Consider the following 19,208-nt stretch of genomic DNA (forward strand, 5'->3'; position numbering starts at 1 on the left):
TCTTGAGCAGTGGGCCATGCACCTGGTAAGGCTGTACCACCACCTGGCGATAGCGCCGGATCCTACAGGTTGAGGGTTCATTCCCACAAGACTGCCCCCTACTTCAGATGCCAAACGCAAGCCCTAAGTTGTGGCCTGTACTTCTGACCATCCAGTGATAAATCGGGGTTCTTAATACCCCCACCTTGCATTCTATTAATTCTCCAAGCCCCATCCTTTTGTGTTTTTCTGGAGGCTTCATATATAGGCCTGACTGATGACATTGGCCACTGGCAATCAACTCAACTCTCAGCCCCTGCCCTTTCCTGGGTGCAGGGGAGACCCCACAGTTCCAACCGGCCAATCACAAGGTTGGTTCCCTTGGCAACCAGCCCCATCCTAGGCTGCCTAGGAGCCCACCTACTCAACTCATTAGCATACAAATGGCACTTATCACTTAAGAATTCCAAGGGTTTTAGGAGCTGTGTGCCAGGAAACAGGAACAAAGATCAAATACAATATGTATTTCACGATATCTCAGGAACACATCAGCCCTCAATGGGATATTGTGAGGATTGAACAAAAGAACTCATCTAAAACCCTCAATGTCTGACAGGTAACAGGGATCATATCGTTACAGAGGCTCAGAGATTTAACTGGCTGGGCCAAGGCAGTTCCTAAATTGTTTAGCAAGAATTTACAGATAAAATAACATAAGCTATTTATTGACTGTACATTGTTCTTTTTATCACAAATTCTGGGAACATGAAGATAAGGGGCAAGGCAGGTAACAGGAACAAAATGCCTTGAAACAATTGCCTCCGGGTATGGGTGTGGGGGCTGGAGAAGGCCCCTACTCCAGTCTCTCTGGGCCTGATAAACTGTGCATACCTCACATAGCTCAGACTGCTCTCAGCTACTTTTCTTTTCTCAGGAGAAACACTAGATGATTATGTCAACAGATGCTAAGGAAATATTTGATAAAATGCAACCAGCATTCCTAATGTTTACAAAAGATTTTATCAGGCAGGTTGAGGTGGCTCAGGCCTGTAATCCTAGCACTCTGGGAGGCCGAGGTGGGAGGATCACTTGAACTCAGGAGTGTGAGACCAGCCTGAGCCAGAGTGAGACCCGGTCTCTACCAAAAATAGAAAAAATTTAGCCGGGTATAGTGGCATGGGCCTGTAGTCCCAGCTACTCAGGAGGCTGAGGCAGGAGGATCGCTTGAGCCCTGGAGTTAGAGGTTGAAGTGAGCTGTGATGATACCACTGCCTCTTACCCAGGGTGATGGAGTAAGACTCGGTCTCAAAAAAAAAAGAAAAAAAGACTTTATCAAAATAGGAATAAATTTTATGCTTTAAGGTGTTAAATAAAATATATGGAAGGCCATTGGTTTGGACTGAGCTCCTGCCCTAGCCTCAATAGGCTAAACCAAAATGGAGTCACTACTGCTAAAGTTTCTCATCAACAAAAGGAAACTAAGTTGTTTATCTGACATTTGCGGAAATCAGGAGAGTGACAGATAAGAGTCAAATCCCCAGACAAGCCAGTTTTAGCTGGGAGATCCCCCTGCTTTAATCTTTACAAGAAAAGTAACTTTAAAATAATCTACTTTTTGTCCTCTGTTTCTGCTTTCTTCAGCTGTCTCTGTTTTTTATTTATTTATTTATTGAGACAGAGTCTTGCTTTGTTGCCTGGGGTAGAGTACTGTCGTGTCAGCCTAGCTCACAGCAACCTCAAACTCCTGGGCTCAAGTAATCCTCCTGCCTCAGCCTCCCGAGTAGCTGGGACTACAGGCATGCGCCACCATGCCCGGCTAATTTTTTCTATATATATTTTTAGTTGTCCAGCTAATTTCTTTCTAGTTTTAGTAGAGACGGGGTCTAGCTGTTATTCAGGTTGGTCTCGAACTCCTGACCTTGAGCAATCCTCCCGCTTCGGCCTCCCAGAGTGCTAGGATTACAGGCGTGAGCCACCACGCCTAATTTTATCTTTTGACAATAGAGAAATAGATGTATAATAGCTGAGTAGAATACCTCTGTGAAGAAAGGATCTCATTCATAATAGCATTTTTTAAAAAGTAAAATGCCAACAAATAAATTTAGCAAGGATTGTGTAAGTTCTATATGAAGAAAAGAGACATAAAGGAAGACTTGAGTAAAAAAAAAAACCAGGCTTTCTTCTGGTATGAGAAGCCCAATATCAAAAAAGTCAACTTTTCTCTAAATTAATTATGCATTTAATAAAATCTCAACAGGATATTTTAAAAGTTAATCAAATGATTCATCCAGATGAGTAAATGTGTGAAAATAGCTAGGAAAATTCTGAAGAGGAAGAGTAATGAGGAAGGACTGACTCATTAGCTATTAAAATACGTAATGCTAGAGTTATTATGATGAATATTGTTATCTAAGGACTTGAGCCCTTAATATGCTCCAGCCTATGTTCCAAGGGCTTTATAAGAACGAAATCATTTAGTCTGTGTAACAACATTTGAGGTAGTAAATATTAGGGTTTCAGGAGCTCAATATGATGACCCTTTCCGCCTGCCCAAGCTTAAAACAGCTGAGAGGACGGGATCTTAGGGAGATGAGAGGGGCATATCTTTCTGTTACTGCTGGAAGCTGGATTCGAGGGTGAGGCTCAGGCAGTGGCAGCAATGGCCTTCTTCAAACAGAACTCAATTAAGGGCATGAAAAGACAAGCTACAGACTGGGAGAAAATATTTGTAAAACATGTATCTGATAAAAGACTTGTATCCAAAACATACAAAGAACTCAACAAGAACACGAGCTACTGGGATGTTGAGGTGCAAGGATCACTTGAGCCCAAGAGTTCCAGTCCAGCCCGGGCAACATAGCAGCAAGACCTCCGCTCAAACAAAACAAACCTCAACAAGAAAACCAACAACCCAATAAACAATGAAGAAAAGATCTGAAGAGATACCTCACCAAAGAAGATATACAGATGGCAAATAAACATATGAAAAGATGACCAACATCATATATATTAGGGCATTGCAAATTAAAACAAGATACCACATCTATGAAAATAGCTAAAATCCAAAAGACTAACAGTACAAAATGTGGTGAGGACGGGGAGCAAAAGGAACTCCCACTCACTGCTGGGGGGAATGCAAAACAGTGCAGCTGCTTTGGAAGACAGCTCTGCAGTTTCTTACAAAGCTAAGCATAGTCTTACCACGTGACCTAGAAATCACACTCTCAGTTATTTACCCAACTGATTTGGAAACTTACATCTGCACAAAAACCTGCATATTAATTTTTTTTTTTTTTTTTTGAGACAGAGTCTCGCTCTGTTGCCTGGGCTAGAGTGCTGTGGCGTCAGCCTAGCTCACAGCAACCTCAAACTTCTGGGCTCAAGCAATCCTTCTGCCTCAGCCTCCTGAGTAGCTGGGACTACAGGCATGCGCCACCATGCCAGGCTAATTTTTTTTTATATATATTTTTAGTTGTCCAGATAATTTCTTTCTATTTTTTTGGTAGAGACGGGGTCTTGCTCTTGCTCAGGTTGGCCTCGAACTCCTGAGCTCAAATGATCCACCCGTCTCGGCTTCCCAGAGTGCTAGGATTACAGGCATAAAAATCTGCATATTAATGTTTATAGTATCTTTATTCGTAGTTGCCCCAAACTGAAAGCAACCAAGATGTCCTTCAATAGGTCAACTGATAATGAAATGATGTCTATCCAGACAATGGAATATATTTTTTCTTTTTCCTTTATTTAAAGGATAGTCAAGTGGAGCAGTGGGAGTGGAGAGGGAACAAAGGAATCTGAAACTGGTTGTGATCAATTAGTTGTAAATACTGCTGCACTCCCCGACCTGCCCAGACAATGGAATATTATTCGGTGCTAAAAAGAAATGAGCTATCAAACCACAAAAAGCCATAGAAGAACTTTAAATGTATATCACTTAGTCAAAGAAGGCCAGTGTGAAAAGGCTATATACTACATGATTCCAACCATAAGACATTCCGGAAAAGGTAAACCTATAGAGATAGTACAAAGCTCATTGGTTGCCAGGGGTCCCAGGGGAGGGGGAGAGGGATGACTGGGTGCAGCATGGTGGAATTTTAGAGCAAGCAGAGAAACTATTCCGTATGATTCTGTGTGATGTAATCGTGGATGCATGACATCATGCATTGTACAACACAAAGAGTGCACTCTAATGTAAATTATGGCCTTGAGTTAATAATGGTATATCAATATTATTCCATCGATTATAACAAATGCACCACTCTAATGTTAATAACAGGGGAAATTGTGAGTGAGGAACACGGGGTATGTGGGAACTCTGTAGTATCTACTCATTTTTCTGTAAATGTAAGACTGCTCTAAAAAATTTAAGTCTATTAAAAAAAATCCCAGAGATGGACAGACTTTCCCCACCCTGCCACAGCTGTGAATGTCATTAGGCAGGAGCGAGAGGGGCTCTCTGGTAGCAGGAGGTAGAGACGGGCCCTGCGCCCAATTCCTCCTCCCAACTCACCAATCAGGTGAGACTGTCTCCTTCCTCTGGGGCCTGAGATCTAAGTGTTGATGAAAATCATTTCCAGGAAAACAGAACAGGGGAGTGAAGAAGGGGAGAAACCTACAGAAAGTTTTACTTTATTCCTTTATGAAAAAAAAAATTGGTTCTGTCAATCAATGCAGAATGGCATTAAAGGGATCCCTTGAGAGTTCAGAAATTGACCTAAATATAAAGGTGGCATTTCAAATTGGGGAGGGGGGGGGAAGTGAATTACTCAATAAATACAGTTGGGGAGAGAGAGACTCATGAGAGCCTCACTGCCTGTCACTGGACCAAAGATGCCACCATCAGAGCCACTCACTCTGGGTTAAGGTAAGGCCACAGAAGCCCATTATCGACCCCATTCTCCCCTGGGACTACTAACAAGGACCTACTGCTGCTGACCTGAGCAGCCCAGAAGCCTTAAGCCAGGGCCTGGGGGGACACACCCCAGTCTGCGAGGGGGAGGGGTACCGACCAGCCTGGGGATGAACCAGGTGAGGTGAGGCGGGCAGAAGCGCAGTGTGTCTGCGTGTGTGCGCACATGCGTGCACGTGTAGGTGTGTGAGCCTGCGGGTGCGTGTCTGTGTGCACACGTGCACGCATGTTTGCATGCCTGCAGTGGGCCGTGCATCAGGTGTGTGCACCCTGCACGTGCGTGTGCGCCCACGGTGTGCGTGTGTCCATCCAGCGTGGGGAGAGAAGTCCAGGACGGAAAGCCGCGGTCTGTAGAGGATTTGGATCTGCCGGGTGTCAACCCCTCTGGCCTCCCCCTCCCTTTGTCCCTGGGAGGCGCACGGTCATCACGGATCCCCAGCCGGTACCCCTAGACCGCGACGGCGCTGGGGAGAGATGGGGGACGGCGGGGCAGGGGAGACCCGGGCTAGGGTGGCGTCCCTGGTCCCGAGATCGGAAGTGGGGGCGCTCTTTTTTTTTTTTTTTTTTTTTAGTTCAGTCTCCGTAGAGACTGTCAAAAATTGCCAATGCCGACTATATTTCAAGTCGTCATGGCGGGGCATTGGGAAAAGTGTTCAATTAGCAATAATCGCGCCTCGGATAAACCTCATTGGCTACGATACTGCCACTGCGCAAAGCTGGGGGCGCTCTTGAAAGGAGGCTTCGGCCCCCAGGGGGCGCCCCCGAGCCAGGAGACGCTCCCAGCGCCTGGGTCTTGCCGTCCCTCCCCCCAGTCTGTACTCTCACCCCAACCCGCCCCCGCCCCAGCTCTCAGCCCCAAATGCGGCTCCGTCTACCCCTTCCCGTGCCCACCTCGGGCCTCTCTGGGAGGGGCGTGCGTCCGGGGGCTCGCGCTGCTCCGGGAGCTGTTGGGGTCACCCGGCTGCTCACCTGGTGGGGAAGAGGCCTCAGACTCCACGGTCGGTGCGGCACCTGGGCCGCGGGGCTGCACGGAAACCCGAGGAGAGAGCGGGGACCCCGCCCAGGATGGGCTGGACAGGCAGGGGAGGCTCCTGGGAGGCCTGGGAGGAAGAGGAGTTGATGGGTGCAGAAGGGTGTCCAGGCGAGGGCTAAGGAGACCCGAGGCCCGCGGGCGGGCAGGGCTGGGGACACAGAGGGCCCTGGGCGGGGGCACCAGCCTGAGGCGCTCACCACCGAGTCCCCTCTCTGCGCTCAGCTGCGGCCCCTCGCGTCTGTGCCTTCAGCGTCTGTGCCTCCAGTAGGGTCACACGGGCGCTCCAGCGCCCCAGGGGACCTGATTGGGGGGCGGGGGGGGGGGACAGCGCACTTGAATGGAGGCCGAGTTGGTGTCCACCCAGCAGGGGATGCCAAGTGCCTTGGGGGCGCATCCCCAGGTTCAGTGAGGGCTTGCTGGTCAGTGCTGACGACAGGGCCTGGCACAAAGAAGGTGGCACACTCTGGAGCTTTCTTCCGTCCCCTTCCTCCTCCTTCCCTTCCAAACAGACTGCTTCCTTTTATGAAAATCAAGAAACACACCCAGCCCCTTCCCTTCTGTATTCTACCTGTTAACTTCTTTTATATTAATAGTTTCTCCTCAGGGTGACATTTCTATTCCTGAGAAAGTTCCGGCAACTACCTACCTACTTTTTTTTTTTTTTTTTTTTGAGACAGAGTCTTGCTCTGTCGCTCTGTCACCAGGGCTAGAGTGCGGTGGCATCAGCCTAGCTCACGGCAACCTCAAACTCCTGGGTTCAAATGATCCTCCTCCCTCACCCTCCCGAGTAGCTGGGTCTAGAGGCCCTCACCACCAGGCCCGGCTAATTTTTTCTATTATTAGTGGATATGGGATCTTGCTCTTGCCGGTCTCAAACTCCTGATCTCAAGAGATCCTCCCACCTGGGCTCCCAGAGTGCTAGGATTACAGGCGTGAGCCGCCGCACCTGGCCGGCTAACTACCTTAACCCCAAAGGAAGCGTTCGTTTCAGACACAGAGCCAGGCCCTTCTATTCCAGCCAGGGAGCTGCCAGGTGAGGGTGGGGTGCTGGGGGTCTGCAGGTCCAACCCCACCTTGCATCCAGCCCAGTGGGGGTGGGGGGAATGGTGTTCCCACGCACAAACTGTGGGGTGAGCCAGCATTTCCCAGGGGACTTCCTGCAGAGCCTGAGCAGGTGAGACTTGAGCAGGTGAGGCCCAGGTGGATCCTGCTAGAGGAATACAAGCTGCTGCGCGACCTGTGGACCTGTGCTATCTCAGGCCACCTGTCCTCCTGGGCAGTGGTGACCAGGGCCTTTCCTGTCACTGGGGCCATCTGTCATTGGGGCCATCTGTACCTTCTGTGAAATGCTGCCCCATTAGTGCAGAATTCCAAAGAGGGGGCTGTTACTGAGAGCAGAGGTGGGGCCTGGGCCAGAGGGATCTTGGCTTGGCTTTTACACTGACATTGACCTTGAGCCGGTTACTTAACTTCCTGAGCTTATTTGTCTGTAAAACGTGAATAATTATACCTATTCTGTTCCTGGCAACCTTTTTAATGTCTCCAAGCCTCAATTTTTCTCATCTGTACAATGGGCTTAATCATGGCCTTTCCTATCTACCTTACAATTTTGTGATGAAATCCATCCATCCATTCATCAAATAATAGTAATAAAGAAATAATAGTGCTTGCTACATGCTGGGCACTGTACACACGCCTTAATTCATTTATCCCTCCTGACCACTCTGGAAGGTGAAAGTCTGTATTACTGCCATTCCACAGAAGACAAAACTGAGGCCAGTGACTCACGCACACAGCATCACACAGCTGAACTTGATTCAGACCAGGCAGTATGGCCCCATGGGCTACCTCCCCGTGCCAGGGACTGGTATGTAGCAGCCCTCAGTAAATAGTGATTGAATGACTAGCATGGCAAAAGTGCCCTGCACAGAGGGAGTCCAGCCCAGCGGCTCTGACTACCCAGGTCCGGTCAGACAGGGCTCTGGGGGCGTCCACACTGTACCCTGCTCATTGAAGCAGATGAACATTGCAGGTTTTTACACTGTAGCATGAAAATGATGGCAAGTATTTTCATCCTTATCTGAGGTCTGGGACTTTTATGGGTCTCTCAGGTCTTCACAGGGTGGGGCTTTGGGTGAAAGCTTGAAACCCCCTGGTGTGATGGATAGAATATGAATTTTATCCTCAGAGAGACCAGAGGTGGCCTGAATTGACCTGCTCATTTTCCACAAGCACCGAGACACCCTGGAGGGGGATCCCAGCCCCTGAGCCCTCGGCATCCCCTGTTTCACGTCATAGACCCTCTTCTCTAGCGCGCACTGCTATGGCTGCGGGGGCAATACCGGAACAAAACAACGAACTTGCCTGGAAAGTGCCTTCTTGGTAGCTTCCGGTTATCTTAGCGAGTTTCAGTTCCTGCCAAACCATGAACTTGTACAAACAAGCCAATCACATCCACGTGTGGACCCAGGGGCACCTCAGCCTCTTGATACTACAAAGCCTGCCTCCCACAGCCCCTCTTGTTCACTCTGTTCCCGAGCACAAGCCCTGTGTGGCCGTGTGTGGCATGCAGTGTCTTCCTCCCCTAAACTATATGTGGCTCATAGACTGTTGTGGATGGCTTCTGTCCAGAGTCAGGTGTCTTGTGTTCAGCTGTTGCCGTAACCCTAGAGCAGGAATCCCTCCCTCATAGGTAAGGTGGCTAGAGGTGTTCTGGTTTATTTAACTCGGGTTACATAACTGGGTCCTATTTTCTTTGTTTTGTTTGAGATGGAGTCTCACCCTGTCACCTAGGCTAGCATGCTGTGGTGTTAGCCTAGCTCACAGCAACCTCAAAGTCCTGGGCTCAAGCGATCCTCCTGTCTCAGCCTCCCGAGTAGCTGGAACTACAGGCATGCACCACCATGCCCAGCTAATTTTTCTATTTTTAGTAGAGACAGGGTCTTGCTCTTGCTCAGGCTGGTCTTGAACTCCTGAGCTCAAGTGATCCTCCCGCCTCAGCCTTCCAGAGTGTGAGATTACAGGCGTGAGCCACCTCGCCCGGCCAACTGGGTCCTATTTTCTTCAGCATCTAGTAGTAATTTCCTCACTGTTCTCTAAGCTTTCACTCACAGTTTCTTTGAAGCCCTTCCTACTGTCTGGTCCTCAAACCATGTATTTTTTGTTTCTGCAGTATCCTGCCTCCACATGCCAAACTGTCTTCTGGTCATCTACAGCTGCATAATAAACCACCCCCAAATTTAGTGGCTTAAAACAAAGATCATTCCAATATTGCAATTTTGTGGGCTGGGCAAGATCATCTCTCAGCTCCATCCGACATCAGCTGGGATAAGTTGGCTGGGCTGGAAAGTCCCCTTCCGAGTTGGGAAGCTCAGTGGGGACTGCTGGCTGGCTGGGGCCTCTTTTACCTTCCTCGTGGGCTTTTCCCTGCATGCAGCTGTGTGGGCTTCCTCGCAGTGTGGCATTTGAGTTCCGAGAAAGAAAGTGGGAACTTCCTGTTCTCTTAAAGTTCAGATCAGAAGTAGCACACCATCACTGTGCCACTGCCCCGTGCCCAGGCCAGACGGGGGGGGGGGGGGGTTAGATGTAAGTTTCACATCTTTCCTTCTTTGGAGACAGAGTCTCAATGGCTAGAGTGCCGTGGCATCAGCCCAGCTCACAGCAACCCTCCTGCCTCGGTCTCTGGAGTAGCTGGAACTACAGGCACATGACACCACACCTGGCTAATTTTTTCTTTCTTTTTTTATTTTTTTAGTTACCCGGCTAATTTTTTTTCTGTTTTTAGTAGAGATGGGGTCTCGATTTTGCTCAGGCTGGTCTTGAACTCCTGAGCTCAAGTGATCCTCCCACCTGGGCCTCCCAGAGTGCAGGATTACAGGCCTGAGCCACCGCACCTGGCCAAGTTCCACACCCTGATAGAAGGAAGTGGCATGTGTGTGCAGAGGGGAGGAATTGTTAGGAGCCATCTTTGGAGATTCGCTACCGGACCCCCGATTGCACCTACGAGGAAGCTGAGACTCAGAGATGGGACTGGTGGCTCAGGTGGCAGAGGAGTAACAGAAATGACAGTGTTTTGGAGCCCCTCCTATGTGTCCGGTACTGTGCTAGCTGCCACCACACACACTCTCACAACAATATATGAGGCAGGAACAATAATTATTCCTGTTTTACAGATGAGGAAACTAAGGCACAGCAGGTAGGTAACTTGCCTGCAGCCACATGGCTCATAGAAAGAGGGCCCAGAGCCCACCATCCAAACCAGCAGCAAAATCCAAAAACTGTTACATTTTTGTCTTGGGATGTGGTTTTGGCACTAACAACAAAGTGGAATTGTGCCCAAGATGCTAGTGAGTTCCAAATAAAACAAAATGCAACGTTCTTCATGTTTTTGCACGTTGCATCTGGGAAACCATGCCATGCCATGGCGGGCATCTTCCCACAGGAAAGCTCTGAGCAGACGTGGTTAGCTTCTCCCCAGTACCCATTCTTCTGTCATATACAGCGGACTTTTTAGCTTGACACCTGCTCCCCATCTAGCGACTGTTTTTCCCAGCTCCCCTGGCAACTAAGGGAAGAAAGGCCTAGCCTATTGGATAAGAGCAGAAGTGATGGGAGTGAGAGCGTTCTCTGGGTAAGGTATGCTGGGAGTGTGGTGCAATGGCAGGACTGGGGCAGCTGCTTTGGACCATGAGATGAAAGCTGAGTGTTAAGGGGCAGAGCAGGGTTGCAGGAGCCTAGGGTGTTTGGATGACTTTGGGAAGCAGATCAACCTTTGAGCCCTGACTGCCCACCTGTGGCCTCAGAGGGAAACACAACTCTACCTTTTTTGGTCATTGTTAACCGTAGGTGTTTGTTTCCACATCTGATACTGTATGTTAACTTGCAGGCTGTTTTCAGATGGGAGGACGTGTGCTTGTCCAGGGATGTAGCAGCTAGACCAGGAGACCGACAGCACTCGCAGTCCTGAGGTCCTGTTGTTACCGCACGGGACGGTTGGGTTGGGCTGAGGCCTCGTCAGCGTCTGGGCTCTGGACCGGGGGCTGATCTTTTCTTTCCTTTTCTTCATGTGAACTGTTTTCCCGCAACCTCAGTTCTGACCTCCTGTAATCGAACTAAGTTTAGACTACATTTACGGAAAGTAAGAAGCTCTTGAATTTTCCTTTCAGTCTCTGGAAAGTTGGGAGCATTTATGACTATTTTACAATGGTCAGAAATCCAGCTTATGAAATAGTGTTGTTTTCCCTTTTATCAAAACATCACAGAGTCATATGGGGATTTTTTGATTCTGAAATTTTTTTTTTTAAAGACTTGTTTTCCCAGCATGGCTGGGCTGTTGCATTTTCTGGTGAAGAAATATTTAGGCTTATTTGGCTTTTCTGAGGCTTTTTGGGCAGGCGGGGACTTCCCTGGGACAGGAAGCAGGATGAGGAGGCTCAGGCAGGGCAGAAATGGAGGAGGAGGTGACAGGACAGCATCAGCCAAGGACAGGAATCTGAGCACAGGGAAGCCGGGTAGCTGGCTCGAGGGGCACCTAAGACTGGGGCCCCTCTCAGATGGGGTGCTTCTCTCCAGGGAAAAGTATTTCTGTCTCTTTAAAACATCCTCCTCTCCTTGTTGAGGACTAGAGCCTGCATCCCTGCCCCAGGCCAGTGGTTGGGGCAGCAGGGCCGGGCAAGTCTTTTGTTTATTTCTGCAGCAGGAGACAGCGGGGCAGCCTGACCTGGTAACGGGAGGTCCTGGGCGGAGGTCAGGAGATTGCAACAGAGATGGGATGATCAGAATTATTAACTGTATTGCCTGAAGCTGAGAACCCACCCTTTAAAAGCTCTGTATTTCTATGAATGTTCAGGAAATTTGGAATTTTGAGACAAGAAGGCCTACCATTTTTTCTCCTTTGACTTCTCCTTCCTCCTCCCCAAAACCACTTGTCTTCATTCTTCTGATTCAGCCTCATGGACAAGTGCCGAGTTTTTGGTAACAGCATGAAGGGGTGGGGCTTTGGGAAGGTGATCAGGTCATGAGGGCTCCACCTCCATGAAGAGATTAGTGCCCTTATAAAAGAAGCCCAAGGGAGCTTGTTTGTCCCTTCCACCATGTGAGGACACAGCCAGGAGTCACCAGCTATGAGGTAGCACTCACCAGACTCCGAATCTGCTGGGGCCTTGACCTTGGGCACCCCAGCCTCCAGGACTGCAAACTATAAATTTCGGTTGTTTATAAATTCCCAGCCTAAGGTATTCTGGTACAGCAGCCCAGATAAACTAAGATGTCATCATTGTCATCATCATTTCCCCCCAGTGAGTAGACAATTATCCATGGAGTCATGGGTTTTTCTTGCCCAAGAAAGCTTTTGTCATGAGAAAGTTTCATGCTGCTGGTAAAACAGTGGCTTGCTAAAGGCAAAGAAGGAAGGCTCTCCAATTTCCCTGAAACTTGAGGAACTTTAGGTTTGTGATGTCTGTCTTTGAAGCACAGTTAACATTGACACATATATGTCGGCTGGATTTCAAGTTCGGCCACTGACTTTGCGATGGTGCCCGCTGACCCCATGCTTCCCATCTCATTATTATTTTATTCTGTTAATTTAATTATGGTAAAATATACACAACATAAAATGTATCCTCTTAGCCATGTTTAAGTGTACAGTTTCGGCGTGTTAAGTACATTCACATTGTTGCAGGACATCACCATTTATATTTCGAATGTTATCTTGTAGGATCTTGGAGATACAAACTTGTCATTTCTCACCAAGGCTTCACCATCGTCAACCCCTGCTGTCTCCTCCAGAAGTCAAGTGCAATGAGCGGCCTCTGAATATTTCAGCCTGGGGCGGATCACTTCTGGCTGACGCTCCCCCCCCCCCCCCCCCCCCGCCCCGCTCAGCAGGACAGGAGAGGACAGTTGTGTGGGTTTCACCCACAACCCAGCAGGACTCTCCCCGGGCAGAGCAGGCCATCATTACGCTCTTGTCCTCTCAGACACCTCTACCCAGAGAGAGCAGGTCCAAGAGGATGGCATGACCTACTGAAACTCCGGTGGGACGACTCCAGTTGGGAGGCAATGCGCTGAAAAGATGGGGTCTGTCTCGTAGGATACGGTGTACGTGCTGGGGGGCAGCGGGTGCGGGTGGCCTGGCAGGGGCCCCAGGCAGGCATGCTGTCTCTTACTTCGTGAACCCTCTGGGCTGTCCAGGCACAGGCAAGTGGGGAAGTCGCCTTCCCAGCCGCTCTCGGGTAGGGGATCTATTACTAATTCCCCCTTGCTGGTGTATCAATATCCAACTTCTTGTTCAAATAGTAAATCGTAACGTCCTCCGTCAGTGGGCCTGAGACTGAGGGTAGGGGAGCAATTTGGGGCTTTGTTCCTGGAAGTCTGGTTTCGTGGTTCGCTTGTTCCTACGTCTCTGCTTGTCCTCACTTGGACACCCCCCCCCCCCAGTGCGAGGCATGCTGGGAATTCCGCTGTGAGGCTGGGGTCTGGGCGGGCCCAGGCTGCGGCACCCGACCACAGGCCTGCACGCAGGTGTGGGCTGCGCTACTGCGGGCGGGGAGGCGCAACCACTTCCCGGGTGGGCACAGCAGCCGGAGGAAGCCAAGGTGGTGGGCGAGACGTGAGCTCAGAGGGAAGACGGTCCCCACAGCTGGAGTTCATCACCTGACGTTGGAACCCAGCCCCAGCTCCCCCCAGCTTCCAGGAGAGAGACAGGATCAGAGGGGAGGCTGCCGGCTGCCAGAAACGACTAAGAGTGGCTGAAACTATGAGGGGACTCACTCTTCCACGTGATATGTTGGTTAAGGAACGCTGTAGGCTGTTGTAACAAAAGGACTCCAGAATACAGCAGCTGAAATAGGCAGAAGATTGTTTCTGCCTCACATCACAGTCCCAAGGTAAGTGCCCCAGGGCCAATGGGGCCACCCTGCCATCCACAAAGTGTGCTCTAAAAAGTGCTCCAGTTGCTGCAAAGTTCCAGCCAGGGGAAGGCAGGGAAGAGCGTGCCCAAGGCAAATGCCTTTCCAGAGATAGGCCAGAAGTTGTACACATCACTCTGTTCACATCCCCCTGGCCTGGGCTTAGTCACATGGCCGCTCGAGGCTGTGTGTCCTGCTAGAACTCAGTATGTTCTAAGAGGATCACAGAAGACTGGACACTAGGGACAGTCAACGGCAGCTGCCACATACCGCAAGGAGTCTGGTGCCACCAGGGTTGGTTAATTCAGCAGCTGGTTGGCATTTTCCTGTCTTCAAGGATCCAGAGCGTTGACTTTTGGTCTCAGGTTTGTCCCCTCATGACCTCAAGATGCTACCATTGCTCCGAGCATCACACCCTTATGCAAAAGGCAGAGAAGAAACGTTCCTCCCTTGTGTCTATGAAAATGCTCTCAGAACCCCCCTCTTGCCAGCTGATTCCCCTAACTCTCATTGGCCAGAATGACAAACACGCCCCTTTCCACTCCGATTACTAGCAAAGGGAGCCGACTGCACTGGCTTAGAGCAATTGAGATTCGCCCCCAGGGCCTGGGGAGGGGCCCACTTCCTCCACAGCCCAAGGCTACCTGAGAGCTGAACAAAATTGGGGTTCCTCTGGCTATTGGTGTCCAGTCAACAGCGTCCTTCTGGCACTTCCTGCCCACCTGCTCTGCCCCAAGCCAAGCCGCAGACATTTATGCACACGATTTCATTCATCCCTTCATTCATCCCGTCCCTGAGAGGATGACGCCATCTGCACCTTACAGATGAGGAAACCAAGGCTCAGAGAGATCAGGGGACTTGCCTAAGGCCACACAGCCACAACCGGGCAGAGCTGCGGTTCCACCCCAGTGGAAGTCAGTCCTGGGACGAGTCCTTCTCAGTTCTAAGACCAGCACGATCAGAACTTATGAAACGTGTCATGATGATGTGAACGATGGAGCATTTTTGTAGAGACACGAGTTTTATTCTACATTGAAACTGAATGTACCTCTCACAGTACCTTAATGCTCTTTGCAAAACCAATCTTTTATGTTGCTTTAGTAGAGCTGGTCCCTTCTGGGCCCTTAGCTCTCCATGGACCAAAAGGAACTTCTTGAGGCACCCCCCCCAGAGCCACCTGGATGCCCCTGTGGGAGCCTGAGCTTAACCCCAGGAATGACCTGAGAGGGACTTGACCTTTGAGGGGACAGGCCAACAGTCCAACGATCATGGATGCCTGGGAGCCGTGGGGCTGGAGGGGCAGTCAGGAAAGGCTTCCTGGAGGGGGCATCAGCCCTGTGGGAAGGAACAGGGGGAAAGTGTTGAAGATGGGTGGGAAGGGCAGTGCAGGCAGCTCGGCAAAAACATAAGGACTAACAACACGCTGCTGTGGGCGTGGGGAGGGGAGCCGAGAGTATGCAGTTTAGTGTGGATGTTCAAGGCTGTAGAGGGAAGTGGAGCCAGATCATGGAAGGCCTTGAATGCTGGGCCCAGACTTTCTTCCATAGGCAACAGGGAGCCATAGAAGAGCTTAGGGTGAAAGGGGCCAAGTGTGTGTTTCATCTCTGTAGCCAGCATACAGTAGGCACTCACTCTACAATGTCACAGCGTGACTAATCAAACAACACTTGACTCTAAAGGACATCTTGCTTGTGTACATATAGTTACAGATATTAATATTATATTTGTAGAAAAAAGTTAGCCGGGCATGGTGGCGCATGCCTGTAGTCCTAGCTACTCGGGAGGCTGAGGCAGGAGGATCTCTTGAGCCCAAGAGTTTGAGGTTGCTGTGAGTTAGGCTGATGCCACGGCACTCTAGCCTGGGCAACAGAGCGAGACTCTGTCTCAAAAAAAAAAAAAAAAAATGAAAAAAATATTATATTTATTATTAAAGTAAAGCCTGCTCATTCTAAAAAAATTTTTAAAGAGGTGAAATGATGTTGTGGTTGGAGAAATAATTGGCTTGCAATCCATTGTTTTCACAAAAGCATCACTGCTCTTAAATACCCGTAGAGCCAGGGAGCTCATCTCCTCACCAGGCTGCCCGAGAGGGTTCTGCAGGCAGAATTCAGAGGGCGCCGAAGAGCAGCCTGCTGAGCCCCAGTGTCTCTGGCAGCACCCCCAGTCCTGCGGGGAGGGCTTCTCCAGCCTGTGGCAGCTTCCACGATGCCAGCCAGCTGGGGCCTCTCCTGGGATCTTGGCCAGCCATCTCAGGTGAGGCCAGAGGGACCCCACAGGCCCTCACGCCTCCCTCACGGGGACCCCTCCGAGGACTGGTGGCAGCTCGCCCCTGCCCTGGTGGTGGGCTCCTCGGTGTCCTCGTTTGGCCCCATTTAGGTTAAAACATTCAGACTTATTATGGGGTGGGGGTGAGAGTGCTGCTGTGACCCAGCCTAGGTGTCGTGAGCCGTGGAAAATGAGGCGGGAAAAGCAGCTCCTCCCGCCCCCACCACAGTGGCAGCCGGTCCCGTCCCCAGGGCAGGGCACAAGAGGGTGCCTGTGGCCAGGTCCTGAGCCCTTCCATTGCAGGCAGGTTTTGTGACCTTGGCGAAGTCCCCACCAGCCCGTCCCAGCTGCCTCCCCATCAGGGCGGAGCTGACAAGGGCTGCGTGCGTGGACGTGAGGCACCAACCACAAAGCACTAGGTGTCAGCGGGTCACTTTTACCATATTTATTATTCTCCTATGTTTATAACGCGGCGAGGTCTTTAAAATGCTTCTCCTGAGCCAAAAGAGCCTCCTGCCCCCACACCCACGGGGGTGGGCAGCTGACCCGTGTCCCTCTTGCAGCATCTCTGGAAAGCAGAAAGGACGGGTGGGCAGGAGGGGCCTCCCTGCAAAGACCTCCCAGCCAGCTCTGGCCGCCTCCGCCCCTGCCCACCCCCTCCGAAAACCTCCCTACCCCTGGCCCTGGGGCTGGGTTTGTGCGGCCCTCCCACCAGCTGCCTCCTCCCCTCCTTCCTGTCTCCTTTGCACCGGCTGCTCCAAGCTCCCCTCAATGGCATCTCCGCCCCACGGCCTGGCTTCACCTGGCGCACCACAGGGGGAGGTGCTCTGGGTCTGCTCTTGCCTGTCGTCTAGAAGGCCTGAGACACTCACCAAGTTCACTCCAGCTGGCTCTGGTGCTACTTGTCGGCACTGGCCCGAGACAGGGCACTGGCCCACAGGTGTTCACAGCCTCCCCGGCTTGAAGGGGCTGTCCCCAGGGCCTGCTGTGGTGCTCCAGCAACAACTCAACAGCCTGGCCGGGCCAGCGGCCCCAGCTCACACCTCCCTGTCCTGGGCCCTGCCACCTCGTCCCCAAGGGAAGGAGGCCGCGCATCCCTCTCCATCAGGAGTGGATGGGGCGGGGGCCTGGTGAGCCCCTCACAGGTACATCTTCATGGCCTCATGCGTCGTGGGGCAGTAGCGGGCGTGGAGCTGGGCCAGCAGCACCCTGGACGAGGCCTCGAAGCGCGTGCCCTGGCTCTTCTTGTTCCACACGTGCACGGCGTAGGTGGCATTGAGCAGGCGGGTCAGCTCGTCGGGGCTGATGTCCTCAAAGTACTTCTTCCAGTTCTGCCAGGGGATGGGGTAGAAGGCCTCGGGGGGCAGGGTGGTGACGCCGCGGCAGGAGCGGCTCTCACTCAGGCTGCGGACCGAGCACCACTTCTTGAAGACGCGCGTGAGCAGCTGCGGGCCCTGGTGGCCCCAGATCCAGCCGTTGTAGTGGGCCACGAAGTCCCGCATGCACAGCGCCATGAACGCGTGCCGGCGCTCGAAGGCCAGGAAGGCACCGTTGAGGACATAGCGGGACTGGGTGCCCAGCACGTTGGTCAGGTTCCTCAGGCTCTTGAGGACGATGAAGTCAGTGTCCAGGTAGACGCCCCCGAACTTCCACATGAGTGCGATCCTGCAGGCGTCCGAGAGCACCGGCAGCAGGTAGGGCTCCCACCGCCCCTGCGCGGCCGCGTACCAGGCCGCCAGCGGGGTGTCCCAGAACAGCTCCTCCAGGTCCAGCGGGAGCATCTGGACGTTAGGGAAGCAGCCCAGAAGCGAGAGGCCCAGGTGCCGGGGCAGGGAGGCGTTGCCGCCGGGCAGCCCCTTCATGAGGACCATCACCCGGGACTCGGGGTGAGTCCTGGCGGCCGACTCCACCGAGCACATGAACAGAAAGTTGGGGTTGGTCCGGTCCGAAGTCTCTAGGAAGAAGATGTTGCCTGGAGCGGGCGTGCTGGAGGGTGGGGTGGGGGGTGCCCAGGGCGGGCAGGGGATGTCTGCAGGCAGGTTATAGAGTTGCCCTTGGTCCTTGGGCTCTCCCACAATGTGCCAGTAGATCATGATGGAGACAAAAAACGTGAACTTGAAGCCGATGATGAACAGGGTGCAGACCCGCTGCCTCGGGGCGCCCCGCAGCAGCCGCAGCAGGACGTCGGGGGCCTTGAACATGGTCTCCCAGATCTCACCAGGAGCCTCCAGTGGGAACTGGCTGGTCTGCAAGAGAGGAGCATCACCATTTAGGCAGGCCGGTGGCATTCCCGACCCACAAGAAAAATGCTTCGCCTGAAATCAGCCGGAGCCAACAGGCTCCAGGGCCAGATGGGCCTGGGCTGGAATCCCAGCCCGCCAGCTGCTCACCTGTAAAATGGGAGCACAATGGCCATGGACTGAGGTCTGAGCAGGTACACTCTTGCCCTCTGAAGCACACCTGGGAGCTTCCAAAGGACTGTCAGAAGCGATGGCTTTGCCACGTGGTACACAGGGTGTTCTCCCCGGCGAGGCCCGGCCCCTCCACCTGTCGGGGCTGGCAGCCTGGGATTTGAGGCCCAGCTCATGCACCCCTCAGCTCCACGAACCAGGCCTGGGTTCATCCGACGGCAGACTGCTAAGCAGCCTTGTTGACTGCCAGCTTGAAGCCCAGGGCTCTGGCAGGCCTGGGCTCCGGCTTGCTAGGGCTGGCACGGAGAGCCATGCATAGCAGGATGCTCGCTCCAGGCATGTGGGATGTGGCTGCGTCCCAATGCCCTTTCCCCAGACGTGACAGGGTTGCTTGGCCCCCCGGTGGCCCCAGCCTGGGCTCTGGGCTGTGTAGACACAGGTCTGGAGTGGAAAAGGGACAGGGAGGTTATGTTGCAGTCCATGACCTGACCAGTACTATTTCCCCTGGACCCTCACCCTCGCCCGGCGATGGCCACTTGGCCAGTAACCAGGAACATACCCAGGTGCCCCCCGTCCCCCGAGTGGCTGGGGGGACAGGAGAGGCATGGGCCGTGCTCCTGGGTGTGGGGCTGTGTGACCTGGGGCAGGCCACAAAGCTCTCTGCGCCTCAGCCTTCCCGCCTGCAGGACAGGAACACTGGAACC

At 52.2% G+C, this 19,208-nt stretch overlaps 1 protein-coding gene and 1 non-coding gene across 2 annotated transcripts; both read right to left on the reverse strand.

Moving 5' to 3' along the window:
* Positions 1-5,465: 5,465 nt before the first annotated feature.
* On the reverse strand, positions 5,466-5,606 carry LOC138397634 (U4 spliceosomal RNA). Its single transcript, XR_011235778.1, has one exon. It is a non-coding gene; the product is annotated as a U4 spliceosomal RNA (small nuclear RNA).
* Positions 5,607-17,232: 11,626 nt separating this feature from the next.
* A4GALT (alpha 1,4-galactosyltransferase (P1PK blood group)) lies at positions 17,233-18,294 on the reverse strand. Its single transcript, XM_069490860.1, has one exon. It carries the CDS (start codon positions 18,292-18,294, stop codon positions 17,233-17,235), a length of 1,062 nt encoding a protein of 353 aa, XP_069346961.1.
* Positions 18,295-19,208: the final 914 nt, after the last annotated feature.

The sequence above is a fragment of the Eulemur rufifrons genome, chromosome 16 (genome assembly GCF_041146395.1).
Source record: "Eulemur rufifrons isolate Redbay chromosome 16, OSU_ERuf_1, whole genome shotgun sequence".
Taxonomy (NCBI): domain Eukaryota; kingdom Metazoa; phylum Chordata; class Mammalia; order Primates; family Lemuridae; genus Eulemur; species Eulemur rufifrons.